Source organism: Eretmochelys imbricata, chromosome 1, assembly GCF_965152235.1.
Source record: "Eretmochelys imbricata isolate rEreImb1 chromosome 1, rEreImb1.hap1, whole genome shotgun sequence".
Lineage (NCBI taxonomy): Eukaryota > Metazoa > Chordata > Testudines > Cheloniidae > Eretmochelys > Eretmochelys imbricata.
The window spans coordinates 272407057-272432502 of record NC_135572.1 but is presented as its reverse complement, the minus strand read 5'-3'; the positions used below and the strand labels follow the sequence as shown (position 1 = coordinate 272432502).

Below are 25446 nucleotides of genomic sequence, written 5' to 3'. Positions count from 1 at the left end.
TACAGCTACCCACAAATTGTAATAAAAATTGCACTGGGTCATAACACAGACACCCCTTTTATTGGCATATTAACAACAACAAATGTGGAGCCAAACACTTACCAGGCTCCGGGGCTACATTCTGCCTCTTCTGCTTCTGCTGCCAGTTCCACGGCAGGCTGCTCCTAAGGGGGGGGCAGGGTGTCACCAAACAGCTCCTCTGAGTATGGATCGAGAATGTGCTGTGTCTGCTCTGGAGACAAAACCTCTTCGGGGACTGGTATGAGCACCAGTCACCAGATCCGGCATCTGCTGGCTCCCCTCCAGCATTATACTAGATTTGGGGGTCAGAAGGCTGCCATCCAGGCTATTGTGAACTGCTGGGGGTTCAGTACCCAGCACCCAGTCAAAGTCCTTGTTAAAGAGACAGGATGACGGGGAGTTCCCAGAGGTGTGCATTCTCATCCCTGGCTTTCCGGTAGTCATTCATCAGCCGTTTAATCTGCTCCCTTTATGGTCACCACTCCGCTGAATTCCACCACTGTCTGCTTATTTCTTGGTACACATGGTCATTTCTGGGATTCTTACTGGAGTGGAACATCTTGCTTGCCTCACACCACAGCTCTACCAGAAGCTGACTGTGGGCCTATGACCAGGTAGCAGTGCGCTTGACAAGGACTTCTGTTCAGTGGCCATAGCTTATGCAGGAGATGGTTCACTCCCTTTGTACTTCAGCAATCAGAATAAAATGGAAGGGTTAAATGCTGAGCAGCTGAACTTGAACCAGGGAACTGCTTCCGCTTCCTGGGTGTTGACTGGCTAGTCTTGGGATAGAAAGGCTAGGAACAAGGGATTGTGGGACCGCGTTGGCGGACTCTCAGGATGCGAGTCTGGCAGATTGGTGCCCGAACTGCATCCACGCTGCAAAATGGTGCAATTTGGATGGGACTCAGGCCCATCTTAGGGCATGGATGCTGAGGGCTTGCTGGCCTGAGGTCAGACACACTTCTGCAGACAGAAAGGAAGTATGGCTTGAGCCTGAGTTTACACTACAGTCTAGACACACCCATAATTCATCTAGTCCCGCCTTCCACACCAGTGCAAGATTCTGCAGACTGGGGGAAGAGGGGAATTAATATTTTTAAAGGCACCTTAGTGATCTAGGAGCCTAAGTCCTATTTTCAAAAGTGACTTAAGCACTTCTCTTCCTAAGTCCCATTTACTTTCAATGTGACTTAGGCGCCTAAGGGCTAGATGTTCAAACATACCTAGGCACCTAGATAGCTTTCTAGTGAATTTACAAAAGCACCTAAGCAGGTTAGGGACCTAACACCCACTGACTTTCACTTAACACAGTTTTGAAAATTCTACCCTAGATCTAAAATAATGTTTTATCTTATCTGCAGTTGAGCAACACTTACAACAAGGCCTCAAACCAGCAACCCTGGACAAGTTATATAATTGCATAACTGATCTCCCTGTTAGAAATATTTTCCGTACATATAATCTAAACATTCTCAGTTTTAGGCCTCCCATTCTCCACTATGGTGGACATAGTTCTTTTCATTCTTCTGCCTGGTTCTCTCACAAGTATTTTTTCAGGTGGGGTGCCTTAGCAGCACTGAGAACCTGACCAGAAACTTGTCCACAGCAGCTGCATTTGATGTGTGTATAAACAGTCACAGTCATAAATTATTTGATTTGTAAATTGTTTGAGAGAGCAGTGGAAGCAGCACTAATTAGTTTGTACTGGCCAGCTAAAAACCCATCAGTTGATCAGTATTGTTCTTGTCCCACAGTTAGAGGGAAAGGTGATCATGAGCTGTATTTTATTATTCAACCAGCTACACATTGTGCATCCTGATTACAGTTAAATCTAGTCCATGCCACTGATGTCAAGTCAGCTGTGTATGCCACAGATTTTCAAGCTTATTGTGACTGAGCAACATATCTATGAGTGGTGTGAGCTGCTGTCCTATAAAGGTGGGCCTGGAAAATATGCTAGTCCCCTATCTGGAGTTCCTACTATAGGAAAAGTTTGCAGCTATCACCATCAGAGATTGGGTCTGCCACCCCACCTTTGTCATATGCATGAACCTTAAAGACACTAGTTAATCTGTTCTGGGTGTTTTATGCCATCAGCATTGCCCTATTTCCTGAGCTAACAGAGAGCCTGCAGGAGCTACTGTGCTCGGGGCAGAATGGAGAGTCTGTGGCTACTGGAATGTGGAGCTGCATCTTTGCTCTCAAACCAAGAATCTTGAAGGTTGTATTTTGCCTGGTAGTATTATTCCCCAGGTGTACTGTGCTGCTGTTATCTACATTAAATCCAATACCATGGGTAATTTGCCTGTTTATATCCATTATTATGTGATTTCTCCTTGGATTCCCTTCTAATTATCTGTCAACTGACAACCTGGTATTCCTGAGGAATGAAAGTGCATGGCACATTGGTTTTATCTTGAGGGCTATGCCATCTGAATTATGAAGAACATCAGCCAACCACCTACAGGTTAATCCATAGCTTCCTCTGATGCTACAAAACTTTTTGTCTTTCACACTCTAACTCCATTTCTTATTCCCTCTGCTTGTCTCTTCATGACCTAAATGTCACACCACCTCTTCCCACCCTCCCCAGTCTGGGTGCAGTGAGATAGACTCATGACAAAAATCACTCATGCTCTAATAGCACTGTTTTGAAGAAAGGAAAGGGAGAGCACATTGTGACTACCTAATGCAGACAGACATAAATGCTATGCATCTTTACTCCCCCACAAGCTACATGCAATAAAGAAAATATGTATTTTGGTTGCAGCTATTTCTTCTTTCCCCCTCCTTCCTCATCTCTTATATCACGGATGATCAAGTGACAGAAATTAGGAAGCAGAAGTAACAGCAACTATCAGAGAGGCAGGGCTGATGTTGATCACAAGCAGGATTTACTTAGGGATGCCCCCACATCCCATGCAAGCTCTGCAGCTCAGAGGCTGACCCAATCTCCCTGTCTAGTAGAGGGATGAGAGGGGGAGGAAACAACCTGCAATCTGAATGACTTTCTGTCCACTGGGCCAGCCAGCTCCAATGATATCAGTGAAGTTATTCAAGAGTTAAATTTGGCCCCCATGTCTTTTGTAGCATCTAAAATAAAACAACTGAACCTTGCCCCCTAAATGGGGAGTCGATTAATCTTTGGAATGGAAGGAATTAAAAAAATAGTTAAGCCTAAGATTCCAGTTTGGATGATCCTGAGGATCATGAGCAAAGGCACATCAAATGGAAATCCCAATCTGCTATTCAGAGGAATACACTGCCTCATCTGTAACAAACACTTTGGCAAGGCCTACCTGGGGAAACTGTGTGTTAGCAAAGAAAAGACCCTTTAAGAAACCAGTGATCTGCAAGTAGAGCCGGTGGTTATCCTCTGGATTTTCTGAGGTGCAGCCTGCGAACATTGAGCTGAAAATTGAAACAGAAATTATACTTAATTTCCAGTCTCCTGTCTCCTCCTGCTCGCTTCTTTTCCTTTTTATTTATTTACAAACCTTAATTATTTTCAGGATTAATAAAATAAAAGCAAACAACTGAACAATGGGGATATCATTACACAATAAATGATACAAATATAGAAAGGTGATACACGAAACAATTATCAAAGCAAAGAAATTCAGAGATACAGGTATGTGGTAGATGTGATCATATTATTCCAGCAGAAAAATGTATGCTAATTATAATACAAAGTAACAGTTATATTTATCTGGCAGCCTGAATGTTTTATAGCATCACCTTGTTCAAATTAAGGCCTTTTATTTTTTATGTTACATTTTGAGTGAATTAGACAGCTTTATGTTGTCATAGAAGTTGACTGAGAATATCAACTATCAACAGCCACACTGTGGCCATATGCTGCACAACTAATCTTGAACCTGACTTCCAGCCTTGCATCTTCTCCTGAGCTCCCACAGAGCTCTGCCAATGCACATAGCAAATCTTTTTTATTCTCGGCCTGAGTTGCTTGAAATCACAGGCTGACAAAAAAAAGACCCAATTGTTCTAAAGTAGGAGCTGGCTAGGGACATGTGCACATGGGGCACTAACTCAGTGTGCCTGAATGCTTCCCCTAATTTTTTAAAAAACAATCACTTGTTGTTTAACTGGTACACATTTAATTCAGTTTTATTATATATTTTTGGTTAACAATCTAAAAGGACTGATTCTCATTTACACTGCTCAAGCAGTGTGAAGTGGAGTCTTGGTTTAAGTGCAGATCACACCTCACATGTTAAAGGACCTTCTTAAACTTCTGGACAATTACCATTTCCTAAACTTACAATTTGCAGGGAGAGAAAATCCCACCCAAGACAAAACCTGCAGCGAAAGTACTTCAGAGCTGAGTCACCACACAGATTTTCTATTAAGAAACACAATCCTTGCCCTTGCTAGGGCTACTGGCTGAGATCAAGAGTGATGACATGATCTCAGCCTCTCTTGATGGACTACACATAGGCCTTGCACAGGGAAGGACTTGATGTAATAGATCTTTCCTTTCTCTGACGTTACTATTCAGGTCAAACTACATTTCTGCTGTGTAAGGTATTTGTTATTGTATTAGAGTACTAAAAAAGGGTAAAGGAGACTAGTCTAAAAAGTAGGGTTGTCAAGCAATTAAAAAAATTAATCGTGATTAATCACACTGTTAAATAGAATACCATTTATTAAAATATTTGTGGATGTTTTCTACATTTTCAAATATTTTGATTTCAATTACAACACAGAATACAAAGTGTAGTGCTCAATTTATATTTATTTTTATTACAAGTATTTGCACTGTAAAAAAACAAAATAAATTGTATTTTTCAATTCACCTAATACAAGTACTGTAGTGCAATCACTTTATCGTGAAAGTCGAACTTACAAATGTAGAATTAAGTAGAAAAAAATTGCATTCAGAAATAAAACAAAACAATGTAAAATTTTAAAGCCTGCAAGTCCACTCAGTCCTGCTTCTTGTTCAGCCAATCGCACAGACAAACAAGTTTGTATACATTTGCAGGAAATAATGCTGCCCGCTTCTTGTTTACAATGTCACCTGGAAGTGAGAACAGGCATTCTCATGGCACTGTTGTAGCTGGCGTCGCAAGATATTTACATGCCAGATGTGCTAAAAAGTAGTATGTCCCTTCATGCTTCAACCACCATTCCAGGGGACATGCATCTATGCTGATGACAGGTTCTGCTCGATAACAATCCAAAGCAGTGCGGACTGACGCATGTTCATTTTCATTATCTGAGTCAGATGCCACCAGCAGAAGGTTGATTTTCTTTTTTGGTGGTTCGGGTTCCGTAGTTTCCGCACTGGAGTGTTGCTCTTTTAAAACTTCTGAAAGCATACTCCACAGCTCGTCCCTCTCAGATTTTGGAAGGAACTTCAGATTCCTAAACCTTGGCTCAAGTGCTGTAGCTATCTTTGGAAATCTCACATTAGTACCTTCTTTGCGTTTTGTGAAATCTGCAGTGAAAGTGTTAAAATGAAGATGTGCTGGGTCATCATCCGAGACTGCTATAACATGAAATATATGGCAGAATGCAGGTAAAACAGAGCAGGGGACATACAATTCTCCCACAAGGAGTTCAGTCACAAATTTAATTAACACATTCTTTCTTTAACAAGCGTCATCAGCATGGAAGCATGTCCTGTGGAATGGTGGTCGAAGCATGAAGGGGCATACGAATGTTTAGCATATCTGGCACATAAATACCTTGCAATTCCAGCTACAAAAGTACCATGCAAATACCTGTTCTCACTTTCTGGTGACATTGTAAATAAGAAGAGGGCAGCATTATCTCCTGTAAATGTAAACAAACTTGTTTGTCTGAGCGATTGGCTGAACAAGAAGTAGGACTGAATAAACTTGTAGGCTCTGAAGTTTTATATTGTTTTGTTTTTGAGTGGTTATGTAATAATAAAATATCTATATTTGTACATTGCACTTTCATGACAAAGATTACACTACCGTACTTGCATGAGGTGAATTGAAAAATACTATTTATTTTATCATTTTTACAGTGCAAATATTTGTAATAATATACAGTTTGATTTCAATTACAACACAGAATACAATATATATGAAAATGTATAAAATCCCAAATATTTAATAAATATCAATTAGTATTCTATTGTTTAACAGTGCGATTAAAACTGCGATTAATTGCAATTAATTTTTTAAATTGTGATTAATTTTTTTGAGTTAATCACATGACTTAACTGCGATTAATTAACAGTCCTACTAAAAAGACATTTTTTTTTCCACTGAAGGAGAACACAGTTCAAAATTAGCTAACTTATCCAGAGGACACCTCCTGGACTCTTTACATCTTGTGAGGGGAACAACAGACAGCTTTAGGAATCCTACATTACGACAGTGGAGAAGACTACACATGCTGACGAAGAAAATCAAAAAGATCCCATATCTAGTACTAATTGGGCATTCTTGAGATTAACACAGAGGGTACTTTCCATTCTAATGTAAAATGTCTATTAATTACAAGCTTACCAATTCTTACACCTTAACAAATGGTATGATCATGAGCAAGTTGCTGCAAGCAGTTGTCTTTAACAGACCTAAGGGAGGAGGACATAAATATGGAAGCTGCCTTATTAATGTGCATCAAAGGACGAGGATGCTGGCTAGCAAACTGGGTGTGTTTATAATTACCCTGGACTGGACATTGCTTGTTGAGTCTCATTTCTGTCAAGGAAACCAGCAGCAACATCAAATGCATCTTCAAATAGTATCTACCAAAGAAAATATTTTAGATGTCAAAACTATCAGACCCCCTGCACAATGTTATCCAGTCTATGACAGTTTTCGATAATTAAGTCTTTCTTCCCCTTAGACAGTGTGCTTATTTTCTAGACTGGACCAATAGTATACTGTAAAGGCAGAAATAAATTACTTTCATTACTACACAATGGGGCAAAAGGTCCATCAGTTCCATCGAGACTCAGTTTCCAGGAATTGGATTTAGGCCGATGGTTTACAAATCGCTCAATGAAAAGCAGGGATTATACAAGTGCTTCCCAGACTATTTTGCTAGCTGTTACTGATGTGCTCAGCCAAAGATCTCAGCTGTATCAGCCAGTGCCCACACAAGCTCATGCAGCTGTGTGCTCCAGCTTGCAATGAAGCCTGGGTTGCTCTAAATTCCAACACTGCACTGTAGAATTCCATGAGCTCATCCATCCACCCTGCTATGTTGGTTGTTACTCCTGGTGTACATGTAACCCTCCAGTACCATTTTGTAAGTAGGTCAGTTACATGAATGGCCTAACTTCCTTCCAATTGAGAGGACTTATTGCTGCAATGCACTTATGCATTAAAGGTAAATACTACTAAAATACCATTAAAAAAGTATCCAACCTTTCTTTGAGCAGCTGAGCACTCAAATAAACACCATTTCAACGAATATTTACAATCAGTTACCTTCTGCTTATTCTCTTTAAAAAATTCCAGCCATCACGTGGTCACTAGACTCGCAGTTTCAGTTGCACAATTGACTATCACTGGAGTGAGGAAGCTGGCGTATGAAAGTTAAGTTCAGTTTTATTACCCTCTGTTATAAAACGCTATTATAAAGAAAACCCTTAAGATCTGGGAGCTGATCCTTGGGTCCAGCATAGCTGTGTTCCAAGCAGCACTTGTGAGGCGAAGGTAGGCGTATGTCATCTTTATCCTTATGCCCCCTGATAGATATGGCCATTTCCCGCAATATCTTTGGGATTAATTTTATGTATCATTATGGGCCAGAGATTGTATGTAATTCCATGGGGAATGGTGACCACAGCCCTTCAGGAACTAAGAACAGTGGGGGTGATTAGGCATATTCACTCAGGCTATAACATCTCTTGAGAAGTCCCACCACCAGAGAGGGCCACATACACTGGTTAAGACTGGATTCTCCAACAAAGGATGGACTTTTGGACATATGGCCTGAGTTTAAACTGATTCAGCCTGCTTTCTGATCCAGCAAATAGACAGGATCTTCCGTCCAAGGGCGTCCCCAATCCTTCCTGGGAACGGCTGGAAGGACTTTGGCCTACTGAGACCCCACAAGACTAGTAAGCTTGTAGTATGCATATAGGAACTTTTGCTGAGAAAGAGGTGTGTGGTAACTTATTACAGTGGGACATTAGTCTGTTTATAGCCTTTGAAGAGAAAGCAAAGCACTGGCGATGGCCTGTTTTTAGTTAGTCTGGCTTGGTGGGAGTCACACAGTGCAGGCTGGGGACTGTGCAGCATGGAAAACCCCCAGTCAGAAGGGAGAGAGACGTGGGTCTTCACCCAAGAGAGGTGACGCCTGAGAAGCAGGGAGCCTGCAGGGCATGCATGGGCGGCGGGTATCACAGGCCAGGGCTAAGTTTTCCCAAACAGCCTGGTGTGGCCCCGCCCACACTCCACCCCTATACCGCCTCTGGCTTCCTGCTCTTCCCCTGACCTGGGGCTAGGGCGGCCTGTGACTGGGGCCGATGTTCATGCTGCCTGGTGCTCTAGGGCTGTGGCACTGGGATTGGGGGCGCAGGGGCTGCACTGTCCGCCTGGTGCTCCGGCACTGGGGCCGTGCCACCCGCCCGCGACGCCGGGGCTGCTCGGGTGGCCCAGGGCTGGGGTGGAAGGGCCAATGGCCATGGTGGGGGAGCTCTGGCTCCGGTGAGGGAGAAGTGGGGCCTCAGGCAGAAGGGGCAGGGCCAGGGGCTAGCCTCCCCCAATGGTTGGTTCATGTGCTGCCCATAAGTGTGTGCCCTTGTTACACTACAGAGGGGGAATACGGGTGCAATTGCCCTGAACTGTGATGCCCCTCTCCCTCTCTCATAAGCTGGAGCAAACTTAACCATTTCCTACAGACAGAGTCCTCACTTCAGTGCAGATCAGCAGTACTACTGCCATTAAAAGCCCAGGGTACTTAGGGATACCTTAGCAAAACTGCAAAACTGGCAGCCACAGTAGAGCAATGTTTGGGATCTGCTAAGGAGTAAGAAAGATTCAACGTAAACATTTACTGCCATGCTGTTAATGATATTCACTTGGGTACTATGGTGCTTATGGGAAGGTGTCAGTAAAGTGACGTGTGTTACCCTTTAAGAGTTGCACACTCTTAGTGTAGCTAGCAACTTTTCCGTGGTTTGGAACTTCTGAAGCCGGAAGCCGAGTAGTAATTGCCACCTACCTCCTCTGGCGTGGATACCAATGAACCACTGGGCTCCTGACTATTAGCTCTGCTGTTCCTCACACTACCTCCAGTGCAGGCTGCCTTGGGATCTGGGAGTATATTTTGTCTCTGACTACAGTACTGCAAGACACTGTCTCTCCTTTCCTCTGGCAGATTCTGCCATAGGTGGGAAACAGCGGTGGAGACCACAGGAAGAGTGACCTCTTCGGTGCACACAATCCCATTCTCAACCAGCAGGTCCACGGTCTGTTTATAAAAATACAGGTACCTGTAACAAGAGGAAGGGAGGCATCTCTTAAAAACAGCTTACGGTGGAGCAGCCTAGCGGTTAGGCCAGCAAGCGATTGGGTAATAAGTCTCAGATTCTATTCCAACCAATGCTGCTGACTCAGTGGGACCTTACATAATTACTATTGTTAACACAGGTGGGGCTGGAAGCACCTCTTGTTATTGTGCCACAGGCACTTGTTTTCTTTTTGCGAATAAAGACTAACACGGCTGCTACTCTGAAACCTGTTATTAAGGTTGCCCAATAGTCACTATTATAAGACTCTGTTTTCAGCTGCTGCTGACTTTCCCAAACTTTAACTGGGCTAAAATTTTCCATGCTGCGTGTTTGCTTCAGGCTGAATTGTTTTGGAAAATTTCAGTCAAAACAATCAGTTGTTTCTGAGAACAAGGCTAGGGAAAAATACATTGTTTTGGCCATGTTAAAAAATTCTGGCAACGTTTTTCTTTGAAAGACTCTAGTGCCTTTGTGCTCTGGAGCAGAGGCGTGAAATTTGGCAAGGTCTGGCCTTTGCCATTTCCATGAAAATATGCCCAAATCTGGCTAAGTTATGAGTCTCAGTAGGGAATTATATGTTAGCAGCTAACTTCTCTGAAGATACCATCCACACTGGGCATGCTCCAGCCTATGGTTGAGCAGGATTTGCCCTGCTATTGCAGCTGTGGGCTGCTGCAGGCTCTGCTGTGTCCAAGTCTGGGCACTAGAACTGAGAGCAGGAAGACTGTCTCTCTTGTGTGCTCACTGATGGCTTAAGCAGTGTGTAGGAGGAAACAACTTTATTCCCATGCAGAGGGGACAAGAGCTGGACATGTGGGAGGAGCAGGAGGAGAACACTGGGACAAAGAGCATGGGAGAGGGAACTGGGACTGGAGGTTGGTGGGACGGGGGGAAACTAGGATTTGCTGGGTAAGACCTAAGACTAGCAGTGTTCAGTCGTCCAACTGTCTGAGGTTGTTCCACTGTTCCTGGAGGTAGCAGTACTTGTAGTGGCTTTATAATTTTGGGGTCTTTTCACATAATTTGTTATGCTCTTAGAAAATGCTGGTTTGCCAGCCTTGGAGACTGACGGGTATAATAGCTCCCAAACAGGTGTTCTTTAACCAAACCAAGAGGTAGCAACTTTCAGTGACTATTCACCTGAGCTGAATCTGAATGAGGGTTAAAGAAGGAAAAGACTATATTATTATTATGCATTGCAATAGTTATAAGAATCCAGTGGGCTAGAACCCAAGTCTTTAGGTGACCAACACTTCTGTGCCACCACCTGGCAGAACTGTGGTCAATGCACTGTAAACCCTGGGAGACGAGACACCACTGAAAGTGCCACCCATGGAAGACCCAATTGGCGGCATCCCTTGTGACCTCTGACTGGCCAAGCATGCTTCCTATTTAAGCATGAAGGAAGTTCCAGGAAGCCATTTGTGTAACAAGGCAGATCTGATCTTCTGCTGAGACAGCTCCTGCCTTGTTCTGGTGTCCTTGCCCTGTCCCAGCTCTGCTTCTGCCTTGGACCCAGCTCTGCTCCTGTCTGCCCTGACTCCAGATACCTTGTTCTGATTCTCGGCTCTGATTCCTGGCTCTGACCCTTGGTTTAGTTTCCTTACTTGTGCTCCGACCGCTAGGCTCGAAGGCCCACATCCTGGTTCCTGACAGATTGCACAGATTACCTCTGACCCCTCTGTGGACGACGCCCCATTAACAACCAGGAGAGGGCAGGTCTCCAGTTGCCTAGCACAGGGGTTCTGAACCTTCTTCTTTTTGAGGCCCCCCCAACATGCTATAAAAACTCCACACACCCCCTGTGCCACAACAACTTTTTTCTGCATATAAAAGCCAGGGCCAGCGTTAGGGGATAGCAAGCAGGGCGGTTACCTGGGGCCCCATGCCACAGTGGCCCCTGCAAAGCTAAGTTGCTCAGGTTTTGGCTTCAGCACTGGGTAGTGGAGCTTGGAGCCTCAGACTTCAGCCCCATGCGGTGGGGCTTCGGCTTTCTGCCCTGGGCCCCAGCAAGTCTATGCCAGCCCCGCTTGGCAGCCCCCCCCCCACAAACCTGCTCTCTGGTTGAGAACCATTGGCCTAGCATACCGTAGGGGGCACCAGATCTGCAGAAGTGGGTCACCCATCTCCAGACCAAGGCCCATGCTCTGTGGGCTTGGATGATGCCACTTTTGACAGAAAACCAAGCCCTCCACAAACAAGTGGCCCACTTGCAAGAGGAGAATGCTGCACTCTGGGCACGAATGGTGGCCCCTCCATCGGAACACGGTCCTGTGGTGCCCCTACCTGAATGCCTGGATGGAAACTGCCAAAAATTCAGGAGACCTCTTAAACAGGGCCATCTACTTCTTATGCTCCATCCCTGGACCTACTCAATTTGTTGCCTGGCGAAGCACTGGACCAGACCTCTCCCTTGGTTGAGCAAAGTAGCCCAACACTGATGGGCTGGAACACCTTTTGGGGCGCTTTTTTCTGCAATTTTCAATGGTCACACATGGTCAGCTGAAGCTGCCAGTAAAGTAGTGGGGTGCGAACCTGCAGGAACAGCGTTTCTGCACTTCTAATGTCATATGCTCTGTATGTGCAAGGTCATGCTGCATGCAGGATGCCATTTTATACAGAAAAGGCCAAGAGAAATCATGCGAGCGGGGGGCTAGAGGAAGGCAGAGTACCTGCACTTAAATAATCAGGACTACACCTCTGGGAGCTGCCCTGTGGAACCTCCACCAGGGACAAGGGCTGGCAGCATCATACGCCACACACTTTTGAGGGCTGACGGCAGACACTGTGCATTGAACCAGATAACGATCCGGAACTGGTATGTCCTTTCCCTAATGTCAGATCTATTGGATTGTGTGTGATCCATGCAGCTATTCACCAAACTGAACCTGCAGGGGTGGGGCCTACAACCTTGCGTGTATCAGGACGGGGGATAAGCGCACTCTTCTGGACCTGAATTTTGAATATTTGGTGATGCTGTTTCACTGCCTAATGCCCCCGCGACCTTTACACCTTTGTTAATGATGTGTTTAGGGACATTCTGGACCAGGACGTTGTCATCTACCTCAGTGACATACTTGCCTTTTTCAGAAAACCATGAACAGCACAAATGCCCTGTCAAGTATGTACTGAAGAGGCTGCAACAGCACAGCCTACAAACAAAATTAGAGAATGGTATATTTCTCCAAACTGCCACAGAGTTTTCAGGGTACATCCTCTCCCCAGAAGGCATTAGGGTGGACCCAAAAAAAGGTGGAAGTCATTTGCAACTGGGCAGTACCCTGGAATACTCAGGCGGTGCAGTGCTTCCTATGTTTTGCAAATTTTTATCAGCATTTTATGCCATATTTCTTGGGGCGAATAGCCCGCATGCCAGCCGGCCTCTGCAAAACCGCCAAACTTGTCTGGTCGCTCAAGGCCCAGCACACCTCTAAACAGCTCAAGACCACAAATGATATGAAGTCCATGCCATATTGGATGCTAAATTGCAACAGGGCAGGCTATGGTACCTCAAAGTTTGGGGAGGCTGTGGCCACAAGAAGCAGGTCTGGGAATCTGCTAGTAATGTTCACACACCTGAACCTGGACAGAGCTTTCACAGGGACCACCCAGACTAGGGTGACCAGACAACAAATGTGAAAAATCGGGATAGGGGGTGGGAGGTAATAGGAGCCTGTATAAGAAACAGACCCCAAAATTGGGACTGTCCCTGTAAAATCAGGACATCTGGTCACCCTAACCCAGACAAGCACAGGTGCTGACTTCCCCTCTGCCACATGGGTGCTCACCTCCCCTGCCCCAATTCTACCCCGTTCTCCCAAGTCCCTACCCCTGCCCTGCTTCTTTACCGTCTCCTCCCCAGAGCGCGCCACATCCCCACTTCTTCCCGCCTCCCTCCTGGAAAGTCCTAAGCGCCGCCAAACAGTTGTTAGACGGCGGACAGGAAGCGCTGGGAGGGGGAGGAGTGGGGACGCAGCACGCTTGGGGAGGGAGGAGGCAAGGAGGAGGTGGAGGCAACTTCATTGCCGGTGGGTGCAGAGCACCCAATAATTTTTCCCTGTGGGTGCTCCAGCCCCGCAGCATCCACGGAGTCGGCACCTATGCAGACAAGCCTGGCCCAACAATGCCCCAGGAGCATCCTTAAAGGGTCGGGGGAGTGATATAAGGATCCAGTGAGCTAGAATACAGGTCTGGAGGGCACCCGATGACCAGTGCTTTCATTCCACCCCCCAGAAGCCATGGCAGAGCCATGATCAGTGAGTTGCAAACCCTGGGAGACTAGGCACCACGGGAAGCGCCGCCTATGGAAACTCGATTGGCAGCACCCCCTGTAACATCTGATTGGTTCAGACACACTATTTAAGCATGGAGGGAGTTCCAGAAACCTGTCTGTGAAACAAGGTAGATCCCTGACCTGCTGCTGAGACAGACCCTGCCTTGTTCCTGCATCCTTGCCTTGTTCCTGGTCCCTGTTTCCTCGCCCTGTCCCAGCCTTGCTCCTGCCTTGGATCCAGATCTGCTCCTGCCTTCTCTGACTCCAGATACCCTGGTTCTGGTGCTCTGCTCTGATTCCTGGCTCTGACGCTGGTTCGACCCTTGGCTCGGGCATCCAGCTTCTGACTCTGGTTCTGGCCCATGGTTCTGTTTCCCAGCTCCTGACTCCTGCTCCAATTGCTAGGTGTGACTGCCCACAACCTGGTTCCTGACAGTAGTAACGGGAGGCCCCATTAAAGTCTAATTGTGCTAGGCACTGATAACATATATATGTATGCATCCACACCCTCAATGAGGCAGCCTTTGCATCAAAAACATTAGCCTAAATCAGGGGTTCTCAAACTGTGGGTCAGGACCCCAAAGTGGGTTGTGACCCCATTTTAATGGGGTCACCAAGGCTGGTGTTGGGTCTGGGCCCCAGCAAGTCTGAAGCCCAAGCCCCATTGCTCAGTGCTAAGGTTACATGCCCCCACATCCAGGGCAGAAGCCCTTGGGCTTCAGCTTTGCCCTCCCCTGCCCTGCCTAGGGTGGCAGGGCTCGGTCTTCAGTTCCCCCTCCTGGGGTCACATAGTAATTTTTGCTGTTAGAAGGGGGTCACGGTACAATGAAGTCTGAGAACCTCTGGTCTAAATAGATGAGGTAGGTGAATGGTGGCCAGGGAGACAGAGGCAGAGAGAGGTGAAGTGACTCACCCAAGGTCACACAGATCAGTGGCAGAACTAGGAATCTAATCCAGGTCTTCTAATTCCCACTACAGGTCCCTACCCACTAAATCACATCATCTCTGCTCAAACAACCACAGACATCAAACCATCCAGACCCCTTTATAATACTGTAATATGTGTCAAGTGTTTTTTTTAATTTTATATGCACAATTTACACAGGGATATTTGATCCAAAGCACTTAAAAGTAGCTGCTGCTGGGGTTCAGCAGGCTTCCATGCCATTTGAATAGTACTGTTCTGTGCCTCTGTTTCCCCATCTACCCTTTGCCTATTATGTGTGATTTAAGTGGAAGGAACTGTGTCCCTCACTATACCTTTGTCCAGTGCCTAACAGAATGATCCTGATTGGTAAGGAATGGCTGGTGTAGATTCTTATAAGTGGATGAACTAGGATCAGGCAGCTGTGTTAAAAACCTAAGTGTGAATCCTGGACCTCCAATCTCTTTCGAGGCTGGCAAGAATTGATAGCATTTTGGAGGGGATAGTACTTTGTGCCGCTACCAGCCCAGGATGACCAGTTTAGCTGACTTAGATGATGGACACAAACAGTTATTCAAAAAGGCTGTGATTCCGGGTGTTGGGTGGAAAACATGGCTACAGTATCCCATGTTACTAAAGGGGTGAAGTTGTTCCTACTGGACAGATCACTGCTGGGTTGTGTCAGACAGGACAGATCCCATGAGAAGGATTCAATATACAGCAGTTGTAATCTGCCATGAAACTTCAAGGTAAATGCCACAGATCCTACATACAGCTGCAAAGGTCTTGCTCTGCATGTGTCAGTGAGGGAGGGGAAAGGGGAACCCATGAGGAGCGAATGATACTATACCACAAAAATCTTTAAACAGCATATTTCAAGGTACTCTACACACTACCTGCCTACAAGCACGGTTTTTTTTTCTGATTCTTACAGAAGGAGTAAAGGATAATACTGCAGAATGAAAGCAGACGACTTGTGCCACCTGCTGCCACAACTGCATTCCCATTTTTAGAAAACCATTATCAGCAACAACAGGAAACTTTATAAAAAGCCAATACAACATGACAGTGAGAGCAGACTGCAGAAGGTTAAAGATTCAGAAAAGAACAGACGCTTATATGGATAACAAGAATACCCAGAATTACCATAATTAATTATAACATTTTAGAAGGGATATTAACCCTCATGCTTCATGTTAGAACACTGACATACAGTACTTGAAAGAACATTACATCTCTTTCCTGCGGATGGGGAACCCTCAGAGATTTTCAAAGGCTTGTGAAGCAGGAAGATGCCCTGTGGTCGAGGAGGGCTGGACATGCCAGTATTCAGGCTCCTAGTGCCAGCCAGGAGTGAGGGAATCAATTGAGAGTCATGGAGGATGGTCAGTTTCCCCACCAACAGGGGCTGACATTGATGTCTCTGCTGGTCTGGGGATCCTGGGACCCAAAGTCAGACCCCAGGAAAGCTACATGATATGCAGTGACTAAAATACTACACACTTATACTCCTACCGTTCAAACTCCATCAGATCAGGAGATGAAGTGGCTGGGGACTGGACAAGTCTTGGCTTCCCATCCTCTTCCACTGCGTTTTTTTCAGATTCTTGAATCAAATACCAGATTGTAGAGCCACTCTCACTCATGGCATCTGAAGGGGATGCAGTACTGGAAAGAAAACACGGGACAAGGCCAAATGCATGGCTTCCCAACCAATTTAAAACAGTCCCTGCCAGGAACACTTTGGCAGTCTCAGTGATTCTTTTAGAGCAGGTGACTTTTTTTTCTTTTTTTTTTTGCTTTGCAGGGCTAATTAAAGCCCCTAAGTGGAGACGATCTACACAGGGAAAGAAAGGCAAATACATGCATTGACTGGGAACGAGACCAGCAACGTGCTCAGAGCTTACACGCACTGAGCTGCTGTAAGGGTCCAATTTTAATAATTTTTTTCCCGCCTGCCAGGTAAAACCTCTTCATCTCAATCTGTGTATTTGCTTCCTTCAGAGGGTCATACAACCTCTGCTCTGTAATATTTGCCAAGTGCTTTGAGATGCTTTGCACTTTAGAAGCAAGTGCAAAGTATTATCATTTCTTGATCTGTGTGAGTCCTTACCAGTGATCGCTGAAGTACATCTTGACATATTCCTCCTTGACTTCCTCCAAGCTGGACGGGTTCCCATCCTCTAGATTGAAGGACTCTACTGTCAGCAGAAAGATAATTGTCACAGACTGGAGGATTTGGCATCTCATTCACCGTCAGTCCCAATCAAAAAAAGAGTAATGGTCACACAGAGTTTTTGATTAGACAAAAATGATACCGGATGGGACATTCTGCCCTTCCTTATAACATGACCAGCTGTATTAGCAGTTTATGAGCACTGATATTTTCATAATGCTGGCCTTGTCAGTGAACTGATAACTTTGGTTTTCAGTAATAACAGCCAGTGAACCAAAGTCCATGTAACTACCAGTCAATACAATATTTTGTGGTTATTTTCTTTCTCTGAAGTATTGATATTTCGGGCTTTGGGGAGACTTTCTGACACTACTTAAAACATGAAAAATGTGTTCAACAGCTTTAAACCATCACCATGGAGTTCAAATCTCTACCACTGAAACCAGAAAACATGTTTGATTTTTAGTTCTGGTTCCCAGATCTTCAGTCAGGTGAGGAGGCAAGAAAATGGGGCTGGGAACATTGCAAAAGCAGCATATTCTGCCCTAGTGGAGGGAGAACCTCACACCCCTCAACAGCAACTGATCCAGCTGATTAAAGGGTGTGACAGGTACTGAAAGGAATCATATCGTACTGTCCTCATCCAGAAGAAAAAATGTGTTTGTTTCAGATTGCTGGGACAGGCTAATGGAAAAGTATGTGTGGAAGAGCCAACAAACCACAAAAACAAAAAACTAACAAACCCACCACTACTTGTCTTAATAATTTCCCTTGGAGTAACTTCTTAATTAAAACTTTTCACTTCCTACATTTTTGTGAGGAAAACCAGAATGGGATTTCTGTCCCCCTCCTGCCCTACTTTTACCCCAGAATAGATTCTCTCAGTGCCCTCCAGTCCAAACTTGGACCCCAACTATGTTTGTGAATCAAGAAGCTGTACACTTAGGGTCAGATTGTGAGTTGAACTATGTACCTATGCAGAGAAGATAAGGGGAGGAAGAACTTCCCTTTGACTCTTTCGTTAATTAGCCAGCTTTTGGGTGCGCAGATGTAAGAAGGCACTCTATGCTGCTACTGTCCCCTGGAATATGTGCGTGAGGAGTGGGAGAAGTTCCCCAATCCACTGCCAGTGCAGATGAGCCAGCAATAAATGGGGTGGGGGGAGGAAAGGAGGGAACAGCCTTAATTTGCTGCTGATGCAGGCCAGCAACAAACTACTGTCTGAATCTGCCCTCTCTCACCCACCAGTTCAAGGGGGAAGCAGGGAGGAAATTGAGAGTCAGAGGAATATCTTTGAAGCACAATGCTTCCTTGGGCTAGTCCTGGGTGATACATTTTATGCACTCTCTCTTGCTTGGTGCTATGCCTAAAGGCACCCATCTTGCCTTTAATACTGGCTCAGCCACCTGGCTAGCTGTCCCTATTTAACAAGTAAATGAAAGGCAGGCCCAGGGAAACTTTTTCAGGTATATATTTCCATACAGTACCTTTCATCTTCAGCAAGGTACCCAAGGTTTGCTCCAGCTCCTGGATATAATTCTTAGCTTTACGCAAAACCTGACACTAAATACAAAGAGAAAACAGAACCAATCTTCCTGTGTTCTGATTGGACTGAAACTTTAACATGCCTTAAGCATCTTTTACATCTTTTCCTTTTGCTGACTAGCTATCTCCATGTCCCCCTAAAAACAATTAAGCAGCCCACTACACTGATGAATGTGAAAAAAGGGAAGAAACCAAGAATCAAGGCAAATACAAATTAAGATTTTAATTTATATGCTGTACCTATTCACATACAGGTTTGGGGTTTACTCTGACAATTCTCTACAGTCAACAATTCCTTTCTAGAATTCCTTCCCTTTGGGACTGTTTGCTCTTTGAGGCGTACCTGTAAAATATCATGTACCTCAATGGTGCTATATTTATTATTATTATTAATAATAAATAAATAATAATAATAATAACAATGAATAAATCAATAATGAATAATAAAACATAATGGATACAATTTTATGCCTTATGGTTTACTGTTGAATGTTTTCTGACTGTAGGAATAATTTTTTCCTGATCATTTCCAGTGGGAACTATGTGAGGAGACCTCTTTAGCCAAATTCTGCTCTGTTACACTGATCTAAAACTGGAGCGACTTAACAGCCTTCAGTGCAATTATTCCAGGTTTATACCAGCATAAATGAGAGCAGAATTTGTCCACCTGTGACTAAACACACAGAGGATACAAGAAAGGATTAAACATTTATATGGTTAATGAGAATGTTAGAGATTTTTTTTTTGTAGGGGATATAAACCCAATGTTTCAGGGCATAAACCAATCACTCACTGACAAAGATTAGGAAATGACTTCCTCAGTGTGCAGGCCCTTGAACAAATCCAATCTTCCTTGACCCAAAAGGATCATGGCTGTGACGTGATACTTTCAAAGGTAGCAGCGTAAAGCTGGGAGAAACCAATGGGACTCATCGAAGTTCTAAAAGGGAGTCAGAAGTCCTCCATTCCAAGCAATAATAAATGAAAGGTAAGTCTTGTTAGACAAAACAAAGAATCATGTTTTGGATTTAGCTTCTGAGACCAGGATGATTATTAGCTTCGGCTGCATCTCCATCAGAACTTAACAAGCGGAGCTCCTGCCTCAGGCTAAGTTACAGTTAAAGAGTCCAAACAAGTGAAGTTCCTAAATAACAATACTTTGCACCTCTCAAGCACCTTCCATCTAAGGATTTCAAAGCTTTTTACAAGGACATACCCTTTTGAAATATGCATTACCATCCCCATTTCACAAAACAGGAAACTGAAGCACACATAACCTAAATGATTTATTGAAGGGAGTCAGTGGTAGAGCTAGGAACAGAACCCAAGACTCCTGGTACCCTTTCCCATGCCTTGAACACGATAACATTCTTCCTCCCTGGAAGTATTTAAGTACCAAACTAGTGCTGTTTCACTTGTTTTTATACAGTCCATTTTGTTTAAACAATTTCTAAAACTAGTAAAACACAGGAAATGGTACAGCTTGATTTTTTATTTTTACATACTTTCCCAGTCCCCCCCCCTCATATAAATTAACTCATGAGATTGAATGAACTACTTTCCCCTCTTTCTAACCACAACCTACTAGTTTTGATTTCACAGCTGTACGTCAAGGATGAAATTTAATCATGGTATTCCTTTACTAGCTTCCAAAATACTGCCATTACGAAGAAGCTCAAAATCTACAAAGTGGAGACAAGTCACATGATAAACCCATGCCAGTAACAACAGAAGGCACAGAAGGCTCTCTTTTCTTGAGAGTATTATACAAATAGAAGAGACACAGGGAAAGTTGCACATGATAAAATTACACACATACATGAACCCCAAAAGATATTGTGATCAGAACGACTACTTTGGTTAACTACACTTTGTCTTTGCAAATATATATCCATAAACAAATAAGAGTTTCTCCTCCATACCTTTGATGCTGAATTGTCTGACTGAGAAAACACAGTTTCCCGCAGGTTGTTGAAGAGTCCTGCTAGCGTAGCCCGATGTCGTGCCTGAGATAAGCGTCTTCTTGCCACTTGGGGCTCCAAATCTTGCAGATGTGTCAGGAACCCAGGAGTCACCCTGACATATGGGCTGCTACAGTCACCAGATGTCTCCATCAAAAGCTGCAATGGAACATTAAATTTTATTAAATAAATAAATAAATAAAATAGCACTTAAAAATAGAGTGAGTCTACAGTATGCGTGGTGGGCTGATGAACAAATAAAGTTGAAAAAAGAAAAGGAGTACTTGTGGCACCTTAGAGACTAACCAATTTATTTGAGCATAAGCTTTCGTGAGCTACAGCTCACTTCATCGGATGCATTCAGTGGAAAATACAGATGCATGGTAAACGCATGGTAACACCCATTGTTTCTTGTTCTCTGTGTACATAGATCTCCCCACTGTATTTTCCACTGAATGCATCCGAAGAAGTGAGCTGTAGCTCATGAAAGCTTATGCTCAAATAAATTGGTTAGTCTCTAAGGTGCCACAAGTACTCCTTTTCTTTTTGCGAATACGGACTAACATGGCTGCTACTCTGAAGTAAAGTTGAGAGTGCTGAAGCAGAACAATCCAGCTCATTTCCCGCAGGAGGTTATGAAGGGAATGTTAAATAGTTTTCTCTTCTCCCTGTGAAAGCAAACTATCAATATGCAGTAAACCCTGATCTACCACAGGGGTTCTCAAACTTAATCGCATCGCAACCCCCTTTCGACAATAAAAATTACTACATGACCCCAGGAGGGGAACTGAAGCCTGAGCCAGCTGGAGCCCCAGGTGGGGAGGGGCCAAAGCTGAAGCCCAAGGGCTTCAGTCCCAGGCAGGAGCCTGTAACCTGAGCCCTGACACCCAGGGCTAAAGCCCTTGAGCTTCAGCCCCAGGCAGTGGTGCTCAGGCCTCAGCTTCGGCCCTAGACCCCAGCAAGTCTAAGCCAGCCCTGGTGACCCCATTAATATGGGGTCATGACCCACTTTGGGGTCCCAACCCACAGTTTGAGAACTGCTGATCTACCACAATGGTGGGCTAGTTGTACAGTGTGGCTTGAAACACACTAAAAGTTAAGGCAGGAAGGCAGTTATTTCTTGCCCTGAAATGATGTGGTTAATCTTTTTCCATAACATACACTGGACTCCATCTTGCAATGTGCTGAGTGCTCTCAATTCCCACTGAAGTCACTAGAAGACACAGTTCTTTGTCACATCACAATCATTTTCTTAGTCAAGTGGGATGTCACAGTAAATTATGATGTTAGGTGGGGGTGGGAGAATAAGCAACAGAAGCAGACCTTTTAAAGTCACCCAAATACCCTTTTAAGTTAAATGCTAGTAGTGAAGAAAAAAAGGAAAATACTTATGGAAATTATATTAAACAGAAGCAGAAATGACTTTTTTTATACTGTTATCTGCTTTTTAAAGGCCCAATTCAACGGCCATTGAAATCACTGGAAAAAAGCCATTGATTTCAGTGAAAGCTGGAGCAGACCCTATACTGGTAAAATAGAATAGTATAGTTTAAAATTTCATTAGTGTGGTCACAAATAATATCGACACACAGGAAATTATATTTAAGATAATTGGTTTCCTTATGGAATAAATATCTGGTATATTGATTTTGTGTTGTACTACAGAATGGTATCCATTCTTTAATGTACCCATTTATTATTTCTGATTTAACGAATTTGTATGAATTTCTCAATCATGGCAAAAGCCAAAAAAATAAAAATTAATGTGTAATGAATATCAAATACTCAGTTCACATTTTCTTTTCCAGATACTATCAATGCCTTTCACACACGGATTTAGGCATGGAAATAAGCATAATGAGGACATTACATATCCTCCAGAAAAAAGTCTGAATGCAATTACCCTGGAAACGTTAACTAGGCAATTTAATATGGCGCAATTCCACAATCTTTACACAGGCAAAACTACTACACTACTGGAAGTCATTAGAAGTTTTCCCTCTCTAAATACTGCCAGACTGGAGCCATAATTAGCATACTTTCTGAGCAGTCTGTAAAGTACCAACTGCACCATGTGTTCATACCCCTACATATTCTGTTCCTTAAAACCTCCTTCCATCTTTTAAATTATTTTAAAATAATATCATAAATTATGTATATGGCAATTTCTAAAATTTCCACTCATTCAGGGGAAACTAGCTTGCCCTTGCCCTCACCCTTTCCCTAAATCTCTGGGTGAAGATCCTGATTCAAATCTTGATGACATTTTTGTTATTATAGACAGGGGCGAGAGAGTATGAATAATTATTTATTATCACTAATGGTTCCAGAGGTTCTGCAACTGAAAAAAAAAAATCAGATCAAACAGAACTGTCGCTGTAAAAAGCCTGAATTCGCCCTTCAGATACCCACAGAAAGAGACATTTTAAAAAATCAAAGAGGGATTTTTTTGTCTGCTCTTCAGATTATTTTAAATCATATAAATGCATAGCAAGAGCCCCCCTAGGAACCGTTCACCAACAACCTTCGCACACTTCAGAGCTCTGGCTCCCCTTTTCTATGGTCTTTGTCCTTCCTTTTTGGGTCCTGCGCCACTGTTCGATACAGGCTCCAGCCTTTCCCTCATTTCTGTGCGCTCTGCCCCCTATTTCCCTGGGCTCGCTACTTCCTTCTATGGCTCAGTCCTTTCCTATGGACGCTACCCCTCCACTATGAGCTCCGCCCCCTTTCTATAGGCGCTGCCCCCTTCCGTAGGTTCCGTTCCCCTTCTTGGCTCTGCTCCCGGGTTCCTCCCCAGCTCTCTTCAATTACAGACAGTCCCAGAGCGGCTGGAGGCCTCACGCATCTCTGCGGAGTATCCCTCCGGCCCGAGTGCCTCTATAGCCCGCCCATTCCCCGCCCGTCGTACCCACCGCCCGGTTCCTGCTGCGACTCCCCCACGCAGCTTGTTTGTGCTGCCGCCACGGCCCGGCAACACCGGCAGCACGTGGCAAGTAGCCAATCACAGCTCAGGAGGGAACCTCCTCAGGCCAATCGGAAGGCGCCGGGGTCGGGAGGGAGAACGTTGACATTGTAACGACTGCCTGAGAAGGCAACAAAAGCGCGGGAAAGCGCCGGGGAGGGAGGTCGGAGGAGAAAGGGGAGGGGAGGAGGAGTCGAGGGGAGAGGGGGATCGGAGCAGAAAGGGGAGGAGGCAGGGGGAGGGGAAGGGAGGAGGTTGAGGAGCGAGTCTGAAGAGAGAGGGGAGAGTAGGAGGAGGGGGTCAGAGGGGAAAGGGGAGAGGAAGGGGATCTGAAGAGAAAGGTGTAAGAGGGGCAGGGGGAGGGGAAGGGTAGTGGGGGGGTCTGTTGGGGTGTCTGCAGTAGTGGGGCGCAAAGTAGGGGTGTATGTGCATGGGTGGGAGCCTGCAGCTGGAGGAGCCTGTGTGAATGTGTCAGGAGCTGTGCCACCATCCCACTCATAGCTCAGTGTGGTCACATCTCCTGTCAGCCCCTTGTGGCTGTGTACATCGCTCTGCTTGTGCACACCAGGGCTGTGTGTTTGGGTGTAAACTTGGTCGGAGGGCGGGCAATGAACACCCCCATGTGCTCCTTTGTGCCCTGTTCGAGCTGTCAAAGGCCCCCTTCTTCATTTTACAGGTAGCCCAATAATTAAAAGGCTGGTTCCCCATTCTTTCTTTCTGAGGGCCACTGTGATCTGCTGAAGGATGTGGCATATGAAAGGGGATGCCCACGCTTTGTCCCACTGAAAGGCACACTGCCATCTTGCTGGGATCTGTAAGGGTGTACGGAACTCGCATTAGTGGAGCAGCTTGCGGCGAGAAAGTGTGGTCAGCAGATACTGCAAATCCCAGCATGCAGTTTGGCAGCCTGCTGTGAGCAGTGTGAAGTTTTGCATGCTGGGATCTGTAGTCTCTATAGGCCACACTTCTTTACTGGGAATGCGGGTGGTTAGTCCCTATGTTAGAATTCTGTGGGTTGCGTTCAGCCCCCGCAGTCACATTGGCATAGTTACAGTGTCAGGAGTAGTTTGGAGAAGGATGTTGCTCAGCTCCTGTCTCCTCCATTCTACTGCTCATGAGTAAGGCTGCATGTCTCATGGATTCCATGACTTTCTATGACCTCCATGACTTCTGCTGCAACCGGTGCTGGCTCAGGGGCTGACCAAGTCAGGCAGCCCCTGAGCCAGCAGCAGCAGTTTGGGTGTGTGGGGTCAGGGCTGGAGCAGGGGATTGGGGTGTGGGGTGACGCTTACCTCGGAGAGGGAAAGGGGGAGGGGTCCCCAGTTCCCACCGTCATGTCCCTGCAGCTCCTAGGCGGAGAGGTCAGGGGGCTCTACATACTGCCCACACCCGCAGGCAACACCCCTGCAGCTCCTATTGGCTGTGGTTCCTGGCCAATGGGAGCTGTGGAGCTGGTGCTTTTGGCGGAAGCAGCGTGCAGAGCCCTCCTGGCTGCCCCTCCCCCTTGGAGCTGCAGGGACATGTCGATGGGAACCTGGTAGGGAGTCTGCCAGCCCCGCCGACTCTCCCCTCCCCACTACCAGCAGGGATCCTGGGCCGCCCCCCGCTGCCTGCACACTCCCTCCAGCACCAGCAGGGGTCTTGGGCCAACGCTCCCAGCACTCATGGTGCCCCCGAACCGCCCCCCCCCCACAGAGCACCCATGCCCCCCTGGTCAAAGGTTTAGTTAGGGTATATAGTAAAAGTCATGGACAGGTCATGAGCCCTGAATTTTTGTTTACTGTCTGTGATCTATCCATGACTTTTACGAAAAATAGCCATGACTAAAATGTAGCCTTACTAATGAAGGATGTCAAGTTTCTAAGCATAAATTATTGATTTTGCTCTTTGGCCCCATGGAACTACCCCTTGGGGCTGTATATAAGACTGGCCAGACTGGGTCAGAGACCAATGGTCCCTCCAGCCGAGTATCCTGTCATCTCACAGCGGCTGGGGCCAGATGTTTCAGTGGGAAAGAACTGAACAGGGCAGTTATCAGGTGACACACCCTGTCGCCCAGTGCCAGCTTTTCGCTCAGCCACCAGCCCCTCCCGCCAGGATCCTCAGGGAGAAGG

General features: G+C 45.4%; 1 protein-coding gene across 1 annotated transcript in view; it reads right to left on the bottom strand.

The window, feature by feature from the left end:
- The window catches only part of STRA8 (stimulated by retinoic acid 8), a 30375-nt gene extending 5707 nt beyond the window's left edge, over window positions 1-24668 (bottom strand). The window contains 10 exon segments of the mRNA XM_077807654.1: window positions 103-164; window positions 3324-3435; window positions 6693-6772; window positions 9202-9472; window positions 16204-16356; window positions 16802-16889; window positions 18352-18427; window positions 20332-20529; window positions 24625-24642; window positions 24645-24668. Of these exon segments, the coding sequence (XP_077663780.1) occupies window positions 103-164; window positions 3324-3435; window positions 6693-6772; window positions 9202-9472; window positions 16204-16356; window positions 16802-16889; window positions 18352-18427; window positions 20332-20529; window positions 24625-24642; window positions 24645-24668 (1082 nt within the window).
- Between the last annotated feature and the right edge of the window lie 778 nt (window positions 24669-25446).